Consider the following 14,816-nt stretch of genomic DNA (forward strand, 5'->3'; position numbering starts at 1 on the left):
GCGAGCCGGCCCATGTCGAGGCGTTCGCGGCCTACGCTTCGAGTCGCGCGAGAATCGTTCGCCGGGTAAATCGCCCATCCCTATTTCACGCTATAAACTTAACGTCAGGTCACACGTGCTTCCTTCTCTTCCTCTCTCCCTCTTCTCTCACACTCTATCTCTGTCTCGCTCTGTCTCTTTTTCTCCATTCCGCTTGCCGTGTCCCCGTTTTCACGTCCGCCCTCTGGAATCACGGCACATCCAGCCGGCGTGGCTTCCGGCCCCGCGACCGGCTGACGGAGTCGCTGGCCGGACAGCCGAAGACAGAGCAGGGCTGCTGGAGGGCAACGACCCCCTCCCCCTCTGTCCTATCACGAAACAACGACGATCGTGTGAACGCGCGACCGACGTTCGGGGCGAGTGCCCGTCGAGGATCGACGGCCGCGATAATCGACCTAACACCTTACACACCATCGGATTAATTCCGTTAACATTCTTTACACACTCTATATGAATTTTTTACTGCAACCTCTAATGGTATTGTCAAACATTTATGCACTCGGGCTAAAGCGCATTTTAAGCTTAACGGTAGTTGGAGGAAACTTAACTCGCAAAATCGCGGCTTAAGATTATCTTCCTTTTTCGAACTCCTCGAGGAAGAGAAAAAAAAGGGGAGGGGAAAAGAGGAGGAGGAATAGAAGGGAGGGGTAGGGGAAGGTAAAGGAGGAGAAAAGAAAAAGGGGAGAGAACGTTTCCTGCCTCCTCGTCCAGCGCGCAACGGTTCGATTAATTTAGCGCGGAGAGCGCCTCGTACGCTCTCTTTCTTTCTCTCTCTCTCTCTCTCTCTCTCTCTCTCTCTCTCTCTCTCTCTCTCTCTCACTCTCTCTAGTCCATTCCGTAAATCTCTCGCGCGCATCGATGAGAGATCTCACGCTCCACTCGAAGCGACGACGTCCGTGTATAATTCCGTTCTCTCCGCGCGGCGCGGCGCGAAGAGATGAAAAAGTTAATGAGGAACCACGTCGCCGGCGGGTCAATCGGCGAGAGGAAGTTATTGGTCGCGCGATTAAAAACGATCGGACCGGCGGTAATTAGTTCGTACTTGCGCACTCGTCCCCCCATGAGGAGAGAGCTGCTCGTCGCGCTCTCGTCAGTGTCGCTGGCGCGAAAAATACCAACCGCAAACGCCACATCGATCGACTTCACGGTCGACTCGATCGTATACACTTGCGACATATGGCACGTCTCGGAATTATCGCTCGGGACTCGGGATCCTGCGGCCAACGGAACTAACAACGACCAAGAGGAAGGTCTCAAAGGTCTCCTTCTTTTGTTGCAAAGGGAAAGAATGTTTCATGCCGCAAGAGGATGATATGTATCTGAAAGTTTAGGTCCTGCGAAGTTTAAGGGATATGTATAGATTGTTGGGTGCGCGGATGAAAAATTAATTCGCGAACTAATCGTCGCCGGGATGTTTGTCTCTCAACGTCTCAAGCTGAGACTTGATATCTACTCTTTTAGAATATCCTCTAAAAATATGCAATGTATCCTGTGTAACAATCAGACCAGTGTCAATCATGCATAGTCAGCGGAACATGCATTCATTGTTCGTCAGCTCGCGACCAACAACGTTCAGCTGACGAAACTCGAGTTTCCTCGCGGTCAGTCGCCGATGAAGGAGATAATCTCGGCAGTTCCGTCGCGAAGAAAGACACGTCGTGTGAGAAGAATGGCCGTTGCTTTTTACTCGATATCTGTACATCGACTCGTTCGTGAGTTACAATCCTTCATTCTGCGCTTTACGCTCGGAATCGGCGAGCACGCGCTGCACGTGCCAGCAGCAGAGTAACTCGCAGCGCGCATGCGCATGCGCATGCGCGGGGGAACGTCACGACCCATGGCCGTGGGACTACTCGCGCGTCCACGAGTGAACGGCCGAGCGCGAGAGTGGGGGCAAGGCCGCGTCAGGTTGTTTACGTTGTGCTGACTGCGCCGAATCATTCGCCGCACGTGGCTCGATATGGATCGTCGATAACTTTGACTGTGGGTATTGCAGCGGCGTGAAGTAAAACGCGTTGGAAAGCTCTGAGACTTCTGCGTCTCCGGTGGACGTGTAAACTGTGCTGTTATCTGTGATAAAGATTGAGTAGTGAAATTGGACTATTGCGATGGGAAATATTGATTAATTTCGGAATCAGATGGAAATCTACGGTGGGAACGCTGGAACTTTGACTTAATATAAAAAGGTAACTTTTGTTTTGATTGTTACAAGGTGCAGTCGAGAAAAATTTTACTTGTTCAGGATGATATCTCTGGAAGTTATTTCGATTTGTTTTGCGAAATTGTGTTAAGAATTGATTTACAATGGGGGTTTCAGAACATTAATTTAATTTCTTTCGCAAAATCGATTAACTGTTTTGAAATTGAGACGGAAATTAATTTACGACTAACATGGCTTAACATGCTAAAGATAGTCTTCTCTTTCTAATCGTTATAAAATGTACAATAAAAAAGTTTTTATTATTTGCCCTTAATATTTCCGAAAATTTATCTAATCTATTTCGAGAAATTATCGAGAAAATAGGCGTTGAAAAATGCAAACAGTGCGTATTAAACCGCACACATTTAATCGTAGGTAACTCAGTTTACAAAATAAAAAAAACCAAGTATCCCGAAAACGATTAGCTTGCGAATCTCCTCCTGTTTCCACGTGTGAGTTCCGCTAACTACACTGAAGTCTCTACTCGCAATTCCGAGATGCACGCTCCGCTCTGCTGAAAACAACAACTCGCCTAATCGTTCTTAAAAATTCTATATATATCTATATGTATATATATTCATATGCATGTGTGTGTATACATATACGTGTAGATCTATACCCTCCGAGGAAACAAATCTCTTCGCGTCTATACGAAAGCTACGTACAAAAGGCCCGCGCGGAAACGGATACACCGTGATCCCGCCGAAAGAATGAAAGTCATCGCGCGCTCTCGCCGGTTCCCCGTGCGTGGGGAACAGCTCCGCTTTTCCCGGCTTTTTCTTCACTTCTTCCCCCTTCGTTTTCTCCTCTACCTCTTTCCCCTTTCCTTGGCCTTCCTTCCTTCCTTCCTTCCTTCCTTCCCGAGAGTCACGGAGCGAGCCGGCGTTATTCGCGCTGGCGTCGCCGGAAATGTCATCGTTGTCGTTGGCGCACGCCCCCGTTCGATTTTCGAGTCCGATCCCTCGCGTATATCCCGAACGTGACACGAGTGCCGTTACGGCGGGGGATATCATAAGCTTGTTTACTGACAGTATCAATTTCGGGGAGGGGCACCGCGTGAGCGCGCGATTTATCGAACGTGCTCCCTGCGCGTATTGCCGGCGCTTCGAAACGTTCCATTTCGTATCGAATGCCGCGGATCAAAATCATAATCTGTCCGAGAGCGCCGACGACACCGACGCCGACGTCGGCGCTGCGTCGTCGCCACGGCCGGGCGCATCGCGTGAAACGTACTGTAATGTACCGTAATGGGTAACGAGAGCTCGGGAGGACGAAGGAGGAAGAACAGGTTGCGCGAAGGCAGGCCCCAAGGGCAAACGACCGAGGTGTCGCACATCGAGTGAGCACGTGATAAAAATCACCGAGAATCGGCTGGAGACGTGCGATTTTGCGAGACCGTGCATTGCGACGCGATCTTTCTCAAGAGTCGCGATGAATGTGACATATCGCGCCGCAGTATTTTGTATCGTAAACGCGATTTCATATCGCGAGTGCGATTTTGAATTGGGCGCGATTTAATGTCGCTCTCTCGACTTTTAATCGTACGTGGTTTGAAATTGTACGCGACTTTTCGCGTTTGTATGCGTGATTTGGATTTGGCGTGTAATTTCGAATCGCAGGAGTTTTCGTCAAATCGCATGCATCAAAGATCCAATTGCATATCGCATTGCGATTCAATAGAGGGAGATCACAGTGTTTGTCATATGTCGAAAAATCGCACATCTCTAGAACTGACTGTACAATTGGGCAATAATGGTTGACACGCTTTTTTTAATGCGCTAGTTGGTAGGGACAGATGGTTATCGGAAGTTGGAGGATATTGCGCAAAAACAAAATTGCATTGCATTATTTTTAACGGATAACTTCTCCAAATTAGTGATCTGCGGTACTGAGGAGATTAATCCTCAGTTGGCGGAGCCAAAAGAACGTTGAGTGTTTTCATTATTAATTTTCAAACGGTATAATTAGAAGATAAAAATAATTAGGAGGCTATATAAATATAGTTAAATAAATTTAATTAGGAGGACATACATAATTACGAGACGAAAAATTGTTACGCAATTTGGGGAGACCTGAAAGCGAGTCTGTTTTTTTCTTACATTTTGCACGAAAAAGAGATTAAAAATTTATTACAAATTGGCCGATGCAAACATTGCTACGAAAAACGATGTGGAGAGTTGAAATTGTTCCGCAATATTTATGTTACAGTGTCGATACATTGTTAACCTCCCGTAAAAATTTAACCAAACTCGCATTAATATCCAACATTCTGCTCTTCTCTCTAACGATCATATATCTCTCTCTTTCTTTCTCCGATTATACCTTAAGTCTTGTTTATACTTACACTTCTTACACTAGAATTGAATTTTACGAAACGAATCAAGAACAAGTGTGTCAACCTTTATGGCTTCGATCGTACGATTAGAGGAAGAAAGGTAGCAACGTTTTCATCTCGATGAAAGCTTCGAACACCTTGGAGATCCGAGGAAATGTCTCCTGTGAAAATCAGCGGAGCGCAAATCCCCCAATCGGACACGCGGCAACGGCAGTCGCGAGAAGGGCAAAAACAGTATCGCGACTTCTCTTCCGTCGATGTTCGCATTCCTGGCGGCATTCTGGCGGGAGGAACGATGCACGATGCGGGATCGAAGAACACAGCGCGTGCTTGTCGTATAACAACGGCTGTGTGGACGATCGGTGTGATTCGCGACGGAATCCTCGGGCCGAGACGCAGAGTTCTGCTCGCGCGAGAAAAATCACAATACACTTACATAGAGTCACTCACACACGACACACACACACACACACACACACAGCAGACACAAGCATACGCAGATAATAAATTCACGGATTAGGTGCGCGTAACGCGGCGCGCGAGGTTACAAATGGAATCCCGGCTGGAGTTCCGTCGTGAATCGTAGACTAAGAAACGAACATTGTTACGGCTATTGTCAATTGTCAAACGTTGTTACGCAAGCGACAGCCGGCACGCGCACGGCCTGTGAGACGGGCGAGCTGTCCGTCCTCGACGGTGATAACGACCTGTGCGCTTCAGCTTCGACTACTCGCTCGTCCGCGCGCGCGCGAAAGACCGCGAAATTCGCGCGAAGCGCGCTCGCTCCGGCGGCCGCTGTTGCTGCTGCTGCTGTTGCTGTTGTTGCTGCTGCTGCTGCTGCTGCTACTACGGCGACAGTGATTTGTGCGATTCGTACCGGTTATCGGTTTCAGCTAACGCTATTCACGACAGCGTGTGTGCGATGTACGCGCGGCTCCATGAGGAGACACCACGTCGACGTGGTGCTGTGGTATGAAAAAAAGAAGGGAAAATAAAAAAACAACCGTGAAAAGAGCGCCGGCGGCGCGCGAGACCGACGACGAGGTCGGCACCGGCTACCGACTGACTCGTCCGCTACGACGGTGTTCCTGCGCGTTGTGTTCTTTCTACAACGTCAGCGACACGTGTGTTAATTCGCGCGCACGCGAATTACCGACGTACGAGGACGACGACGACGACGACGACGACGACGACGACGACGACGGCGGCCGCGGTTTGGGTTGGTTGTTTTGTTGGTTTGGTTGGTTGGTTGGTTGGTTGGTTGGTACGTTCGTGCCGATTTACGGATCGTCACTTGGGTACTAACTTGGTCTGACTTGATCTAGCTTGGTCGATGAGGGACAGTTCCACCAGTTGCCGTTGAGCTCGCCGATCATAGAAAGCCGGATCAGGTTCCAGCCTTCCAGTTCTCTGTATCAGGTATCGTTGGACTCACCGGGCTTGTAGCCGAGGTTTTTGCGCTGCAGGAACAGGTGGATGTCGCGGAAGGTCGGCCGGTCGACGTCGTTCCTCTGCCAGCACTCGCGCATCAGATCGTAGATCTCCTTCGGACAGTTCTTCGGCAGCGGCAGTATCATCTAAATGAAACAAAAGCCAGACTTGGTCACATTGACCGCGCTTGACCACGTGTCGTAATTCATTTCTCGAAAGAGTTTAGTTCGGTCCATTTTTCAATCGCCGTTATCCGTCTTCTTTGGTGAGCTTCTCGGTAGCCAAGCTGATTTATCCTGTTTTTCTTGTAGATTTCAGTAAATTCAGTAAATTTCAGTAAATTTCTCTTTAGCAATTTTGTTTTCATAAACTGTTGAATTTCGACAATTTTTCTTTTTTTTTAATTGTATTTTCAAATCTCTATAATTTTAAATTCCTTCTTCAGTAATTTCTTTTTGTTTCTGTGAATTGTTTAACCTCAACAAATTTCTTTTCGTTTGAGAAGCTCTAAATCTTAGCAAACTTTATGTCTCTGTTTTAATAATTCTCTTGTCGTAAATTTTTTAATTTTAGTATCAGAGCGCATAATCAATGTGCGCCCAACTTTTCAGACTTGAAAGATTTACAGAAAGTGAAGTTAATTGCTTCGACTTACGCGAGAGACTCCGTATAATCAATATTTAAACAGTTCAGACCACGACTTGATGTCGTTTGTTTGAGGGGAACAAAGAGTACACATAATGGCGTTGAAAGAGGATTAAATTTGCCTCCTACCAGAAGCTGATTACGGTATCTTGGTCAAGCGATATGCATAAGCTCGTTCGATTGTACACTTCACGCGAATCAGACGAACGTGCTGTCAACTCGGTGAATGTACATTATTTTTCGCGGATATGTCGAAGCAGGAAACAGATTATCGTCTCTTGCATCGTGCACTGTTTTAAAATAAACAAGACGAGCCGCGCGAATAAAAACACCTCGTATTCATAATTGATGGCAAATGTTTGTGGCCGGCAAAATCGAGAGAGTAAAAGAGAAGTGGACAGATAGTGAGGGACGAGTGGTGGAAGGGAGAAATTAACGGAATAAAACAATTCTTACAGCGTGCGTGTTATTTTGAAGCATTGTCGACGCTGACAAAACGAACGCAGGCTCAACACGGAGCGTGCTAGTCGCGATATTTATTACGTTACACGAATTACCCGGCAAGTAGTGCTTCGTTTCCGTTTCCACGGAACACTCGCGCGCGCTTTTACAATGGCGTGTTCAGCACGCGGGCGAGCGTTTATTCGAGAGCCCGCGACCCTCTTCGATGACGTTAATTGCGCTATATTCGCCTTCGAAAGAGAGAGCGAAATAAAAAGAGAGAAACAGAACACCGCGGCCCGCTGAGAGAGGGCCACTTTTGAAATTAGCCGTGCGCGCGCGCGTGCAAGAGAGAAAGAGAGGGGCGGGGAGGGGGGGGGGACAGAGAGAGGATAAAAAAAGAGGGGAAGGAAAGGGGTGGAAAAAACGAAAAGAAGGGAAAGGAAGGGAGGGAAATGGAGTAAAGTCGTAAGAATCCACGGAGTAAGGTAATCAGAAGTCTGAAAGACGGAATAAATAGCGGCGTTCAAAGCCGGCCTGAAAAGCTCCGCGAGGCACTCGACGCGAAATCAAGTGCTCAGTGTGCTCATTACGTTAAGTACGTCGGACACAATGCGCTCGCGAGCGCATGAAGGAGGAAGGAAGATGTCGAAGAATTATTCCGCGCACTTACCCTTCGCTTATCCTCCTCGTAAAAGTAAGTCGCGTTCTCCACTATTCGATGATCCGGAAATTCCTCGAAGGGCTGCTCCCGCGCGAACGTCAGGATCTCCCACAGGGTCACGGCGAACGCCCACACGTCGCCCTTACACGTGTACTTCCCCTGCGAACAACACGTAACGCATCCAAGGAGATTCGTATAAGAGCTCGGCTCGGGCTCCGTCGCGGCGGCTGCCGTCACAGACGAGAGCGATTTAGCTGAACGCGCGCGTTGGCCCGAAAAATGCAGATCTCGGGAAATACGGGGACTGGGACTGTTTCTTCTCCCAGCTGAGAAGTCACGCGACATTGAAGTCCAAACTGCGAGACAATATCTCAAAGTAGAATCTCCTCAGGTGTACAATTGCGCTCCGAGGAGCGACACTTAACGCGAAAACACTCGCACGTAGACATGTTAAGGCTCCTGGATGCTCGTCGCGGCCATCTCGATTTACTCGTATAACATCAAAAGCGAGAAAGTGCATATTCGAAAGTCCTGCAAAGTACGCCGAAGTGAAGGAATCGATTGAGTACACCTGTAAGATACTCCTACAACACTTTCCTCTCGCTCTAACGATCAATAAATTACCGTGATACCAATGTGACACGTAACTCAACTTTTTAACCTATCTTCTTTTATGATTCTGTCGCATTGACTTCACGGTAACTACTCTATTTTTGCGTTTCGATGTACTTTGCTGCAAGAATTTTAAGCATGTATTTTCTTGTTTCTGACGTCATGAATCAAGATGGTCATCGCGAGCATCCGGGAGTCTTAATATTTACTCATTTGAGTACATTCTTGCTTTCGATATTTCGGCAAAATTGTATTTCAGGAGATTGTCTCGGTAGCTGGATTTTAGTGTTGTAATTTAAAAAAAATGCCTTACTTTAAAAATTTGATATATTTTGTTTCAGGACAATGTATATCCACCAATAAACTAATTAAATTAAGTATTTCGGTAAGATTGTATTTCGAAAGATTGTCTTAGTATTAGAATTTTGATATTATGACTTTTACAGATATTTTCTCACTTTTCCAATTTTGATCTTTTTTTTTTTTTTAAGACAATGTACGTTGTTATTATTATTATTATTATAATTCTTGATATTAATATTTTATTATATATATGCGTAGATATTACAGTTGCGACAGATTTCGAATTATCTACGACTATACAGCTGTAATCGCAGACTCGTAATTATTATTGCAATAATTTCCATGCGATCACGCGTATATCGATCTGCGTCATTTATTATTAATTTTCATAGCATGGTTGATATTGATTTTTTAGAACCGGACTAATTTCGTCCTTCCATTGCTCACGTGTGATTAATTATGGATACGCTATCCATAAAATCAGCCAATATTGACAGATGAATTAGCGGTGACACTTTTAAATCGGTGCTTTTTAACTGTGAATTATTTAAATCTACTGGTCCGACAGTAATATTTGATCGTACTTGAATATTTGATCGTACACAATCGCTTCACTTAGGTAGAAAATTAATAGCCTTAATAATTTATCTGAGAGATGAAACTTGGCGTCTTGCGAAATTGACCGACAACTGATCGTGACGCTTTGATACATTTTTCTCTCGGGATATTGTATTTTCGTTTCGATAAATAAATCGAGCAAAGCATTTCGAGCAAAAATGCGGCAAGTTGTCCCGATGATTCGAATTTCGTCTATTACGACTTTGCAAGGATTTTCCCACATTTTCCAAATTTACATTCCGAACTTAAGGGACACCGCATATCCATTGTTTAGGCTCCAGAATACTCTAGAGGATCTTATTATTTACACTGCGCGCGCTTGCGCATGTATCGCGCCACAAGTAGCGTGACCTTCAACGCGTCGCGGCGGGGGCCCGAGCCTTCGCGCGTTCATAACAATCATCGACACGTGCGAGTGAGGACGATATCGCCGCTGCCGTCGCCGATTTTGCGAGATCTGCTGTCGCAGAGAGAATAAAAGTTGCCTGTGGGCGAGCATCGTGTGCGTCATAACGGGTAATTACCGTGTTCTGGGCTTGTATTGATGAATATGAATCTGGGAGAAATATATAACTCAATTTAATTTAACCAAACCTAACCTAACCTAACCTAACCTAACTTCTGCCCGAAAGTTTCGTCTTCTCGAATCGTCTCTCCAGACTCAGTCGCGTCGTTGCCGCTGTAACTGATCGAAAACATTATTTGTTCCAGATCTAGCGGGACATCGCGAGGGCTGCAACGAGCTTTGGGGAACCCGGATGCCGTGCCGGAGGATTGGATTTGAGCCGAGTAGCATCTCCTCAAAGGTGAGCTTTGTGCGGATTCTTTATCTTTCTTCCTCTTTGTTCCTCGTTGAAATCTATTTCGATCAACTACGATTCATTTATAGAATCTTGCGCGTATGATCATTGTGTTTACACCTTTGTGTTTACACCTTTGAAAGCAGCGAAGGGCATTTTGTATTTTTGAGCGTGACGATTTTTGTTTTCGTTAGATTCGAGTGAAAGAGAAACGGCCGATTCTCTCTCGTTCGCGATCGACATTTCTGGATTGAATATTTATGTAATAGCGGCTCGTCGAGATCGAGCGACTTCTTTGTCGTTCTGCTGCTAATCAAAGAAATTATTTTATGTTTCAGGCATGATGAAAGTTCTCTGCTACTGCGATGGATGTGGTCGTGGAGGACACTTCTGGTAAACGTGGATGCTGCACCGGAGGATCCGGTTCATGCCAAGCGGAGCTGGCTCGAAGGTATGTTCATTTTTGTGCATTTGCTCCTTAGTTTTTCCGGTAAAAAGTCCAAATGTAACTGATGAAATACGAAGTACGATTTATGACCGCAAATACTTAACTCGCTCTTATCTTTTACTCACATGTTGGTGTTAACTACAAAAAAGGGTCTCTTTTTCGTTCCAGATCGTGTAGCAGAATGTGGCCGGCTCCGATCTACTGTGGTTTTGGTGAGTGAAAAATGAAAAAAATTAGTACAAAAATTTAACCTCTTCAAACGCGCCGATTAATCGGTCGTGAGAAATTTAATTTAATGATTTTATATTGTTTAACTTTGAAATAACATTATAATATCTGCAATAATCATGACGAGATTTCGCTGTTTATGAATTTTGAGATGAATATTTACTCACAATAATATACATTATTTATCTTCACAATGTTTGAATTCGAAACAAAAGAAAACATACAAGCATACATGAACGTGTCGGGGTGTCTCCGAAGAGGTTAAAATGATTTGGTTTAAAAGTGGTGGTTTCTTTGTTTCGAGTCAATGCGATTTGAATAGTTCGTAACTTTTTACATATTTTGTGTCGTCCAACGAAATATACCGTTCGAAACAATCAGGAGATTGTTTCTTCGCAGACATGCGAAATATAAATGAAAAGAAATATTTATATTAAAATTATATCACAGCTTTCGAGAATATTTAAATATTATACATTTTTAATATCAAAATCCTTTAAAAGTAATATATTTAAAGATACTTGTGGAAAGAGCATAAGATATTTCGAAATATTTACAAGACAATACTGTACATCTTTGAGTATTTTTCAACAAGTTTTAATGCCAGTTTTAACCTCAAGTCAACACAATCACATTAACGCGCGATGCTCTATATCATTAATTCTATTCCATTTTATATTTGGTTGAAACTGTAGAATTATTCGACGGAATTATTCGCGCGGTGCGACTCTCCGATTGTTCGGCACGCGTTATATAATGCGCCACCGCGCGCGAAACGCGCGATTAGTTTGGTCGCATTGATAGATTTCGCGATCGCCGTGATTATCAATTTTTCGGGCTTCCCGCGCGTACATTCGCGCATCCGCCGCTGTGCGAACCCCGCAAACAGAGACGGACGCAGCGAAATTAATTTCGATAGCGCATGCAGATAAGCCCCGCCGAAATACCGCGAAGCCAGCATCAGAGATTCGCGTTATCTCGCTCCCGAAACCGCACGCGGAATCGCGTCGACTTGATACACGCTCGCTTTTAGCGTTTTAAATCCGCTCACAGTCTTTGCATTTTCACGCACATGTCTCGCATATGACGCCGACGCAAGATAACGTAATTTGTGAATAAATAATTTCTCGCGACGGAAGAAGCACCTATTTCGTTGACAATACGCGACGAACGTCTCTCATTCGCGTTTGTTCGGAAGAGACGGGCATTTCGGACAATCACGATTATGTTTCGTGTCGATAGCTTCCACAATCGCCACGATTTCGCCGATTGACGATTCGAGAAAATCGCTCGCCGAATTACACTCGCGGGATCATCACGATAGCGTGAGTTGATCGAACGAATTCGAGAATTTCGAAATGGCCGCGATTCAAGTCGCAAATAAATCGCGACTTTTACTCGATTATCGTTAACTCGCCGGAAACACGAATATCAGCCGCGTCGCGAGTGAAGTGCAACAAATATGGAACAAGATCGCGTGGGACGGAGATTGCGACGTTCCTGGGCCCAGGACTCCGATGGACCCGGATAGATGGACGCTTCTGAACGCCTCATCGTGTCTCATCGTGACTCATTAATGGTGAGCGTGCAATTAGAACGCTCATTGAGCGTCATTTGTAGTAGTGCATGTGTGTATAGCAAATCGCATTGGTTCCCAACGAAAAGCGCAAGGGAAAATATACATTACTATGTTGACGAATCCGAAAATTCCATTATGCGACATTATGCGACCGCGGGCCGATTTTGATGAGTCCGTCACTTGCTGACTATCGTGACCTCGACATCTTTATTAAGAATTTATTCGAGAGTTTATTCGAGAATTTTATCGACGTTTACAATCGCACAATAAAATGTCACGCACAATAAAATGTCACGAAGAATCGCACGATATCCGAGTCGAGATCTTGAATTTCTTGAAAGTCCCGCAATTGATAATTTATCTTTCTAAAACTATTGCTTGAGTCGCGTATCTTGTTTCGAATTATCTCACTTGTCCTTATATAAATCCTGAAATTTTTTTTCGAAATTTCGCATCCCTTACAGAACCCTAGATCTCACTAAAGTTTTCTACGCATTGAAAAAAAAAATGATAACAGGAATAAAACATTATAATCTGCGGTCGAGCAAGCGACACAATCAGCGCATTGCTCGGCGAAATTAAGAATCAAGATTAATCGCGAGCAAGGAGAGAGACAGGAGGAGAATGTCGAGGTAATCGAATATTAAATAATTCCGAAGCGTGTCGAAGGAGGACGATAGCCCCGTGAAGCGCGTTACATCTCGAGATTCTCCATTGGTCCTGCAAGTTGCAGCGGGAATTTGCCGAGTTAAGTGCGGAGCCAAGATTTCGACTCGGCTATAGCGCCGTACTGTATAAGTTTCCCTTGTGCTGCTTAACTTAATTCAATTGTCTACTGCGAATTATTCGCCACACGACTCGCCTCTCGCTGAATTACTTGCCGCGAATTATGCTGAATTTATTCGCCGCCACTGTGCGCGAATTTATCGTGCGAGAAAGAACTCGCCAATATCACGACGAGGCGTGAGCCTCTCGTTCTCATTTGCTTCTGCACAGCGTGTATCTTTCTTTGGGAGGGAGTTGAAGTATTTGATTCCGCGCGTAGCCGCGAAAAAGATTAAAAGCGAGGTTTGCGCGCCGCCGGTAACCTAATGTTTAAGCGCGAACGAGTAATTTATGGAAACGGTATGCGCCTTCGAGTTCCCCTCCTCCCACACTCAAAGTTCAGCCGAGTAACTCGGTTACTCCCGAGTAAGCCCGAGCTTCGCGGAGCTCTGTAAAGCAGTTACGCCGGTCGCGCTCTTCCTCTTTTTTTCTCCCATATTGATGTCCGTTGATGCATTTTTCCTTCTCATTGGCACGCGTATGATTCGCCGAGCGAGCTAATCGTACGACAAAATGTCACAAAACGACGCGACATGTCGGTGACACGTACTCGCTTAATAAATTAGTGGGGTTTTTGCCGCAGCGAAATTAAACAATCAGCCATATACGATTTCACACTTTCTCTTTTTCTCTCTCTTGAACAAACGAGAAAGAACGAGAGAGAAAAAGAGAGAAGGAATAACAAAAGAGCATAGAGAAACAAATGCGTCGATTGAAAAATACCTCGGATATTTGTGTGTGTCCGCTCCTATTGTTATTAACATCCGCGGCGAATCGCATTTTCGCTTAATTAAGCGGGGAACCGAGTGGATAAATAAATAAACAGCCGAAAGCCGGGCTGTTCTCGCCGAGGGGAGGCTGCCGCGCGCGCTGCGCGCGGCGTTAGGATCGCGCGATTTCGAATCGATTTACGAGGAACGACTGCGTACGCGACGCGAAATTACCCACGACTTAAGTATTTAAATTGCGTAATATCTGCCGCCGGTGGCGCGAGCGCGCGCTCCGCGAAGATTGCATATGCGTGCGGAGAGAGTTTGCAGTTTGCGCGTGTTACGAGAAGATCTTAAGGCGTGATTCGATTACTTACGAAGCAAGCGAGCGAGCAAGTGCGCACGTGCACGCACGCACATATGTACGTACGTACGTACGTACGCACGTACGCACGCACGCGTTGTTACTTCCGCGTAAATTATCGCCGCTGAGCGAACGATAAATAACCGTCTACGACGCGGCCGACTCGAATCCACCTCGACAGAGACGAGACGAGGGAGCGGGTGGAGGTAACGATCGAGCGGAAAGTCGTTAATCGAATGTTTCTCGGAGGAGACGGCGAGCCGCGCAAACCGGAAAATTGCCGACACGCGATCGTACTTTTTCGCTCGTGGATCTCCTGAAATATTCCGTTGCCGTAATATCTGTCGTCACGGCGACCGCCAAATGCGCGTTATCTCGTAGCTAACATAGCTGTAGGAAGAAATTCCTCTCTTATTAAAGGCGGAGGAAAATGATTTATATTTAAATTAAAACGACGAAATCCGTTGAGACGAAATCTGTCACGATTGTGTGACGAGACTTCTCCCTTTCTCGCGGGAAAATTGTGGCGAGCGTCCGTTCGCAGTAATGTTCGTCACATTTTGTCCGGACAGTG

At 45.6% G+C, this 14,816-nt stretch overlaps 1 protein-coding gene across 1 annotated transcript in view; it reads right to left on the reverse strand.

Annotated features, from left to right (window-relative positions):
• Positions 1 to 608: 608 nt before the first annotated feature.
• The window catches only part of Ddr (discoidin domain-containing receptor 2), a 320,014-nt gene continuing 305,806 nt past the window's right edge, over positions 609 to 14,816 (reverse strand). The window contains exons 18-19 of the mRNA XM_019843972.2: positions 7,765 to 7,914; positions 609 to 6,151 (exon numbers count right to left, since the gene is read on the reverse strand). Of these exons, the coding sequence (XP_019699531.1) occupies positions 5,990 to 6,151; positions 7,765 to 7,914 (312 nt within the window). The 3' untranslated portion in view covers positions 609 to 5,989. The remainder of the gene's footprint in view (positions 6,152 to 7,764; positions 7,915 to 14,816) is intronic.

Source organism: Harpegnathos saltator, unplaced genomic scaffold (genome assembly GCF_003227715.2).
Source record: "Harpegnathos saltator strain DR-91 unplaced genomic scaffold, Hsal_v8.6 scaffold295, whole genome shotgun sequence".
NCBI classification, from domain to species: Eukaryota; Metazoa; Arthropoda; class Insecta; order Hymenoptera; family Formicidae; genus Harpegnathos; species Harpegnathos saltator.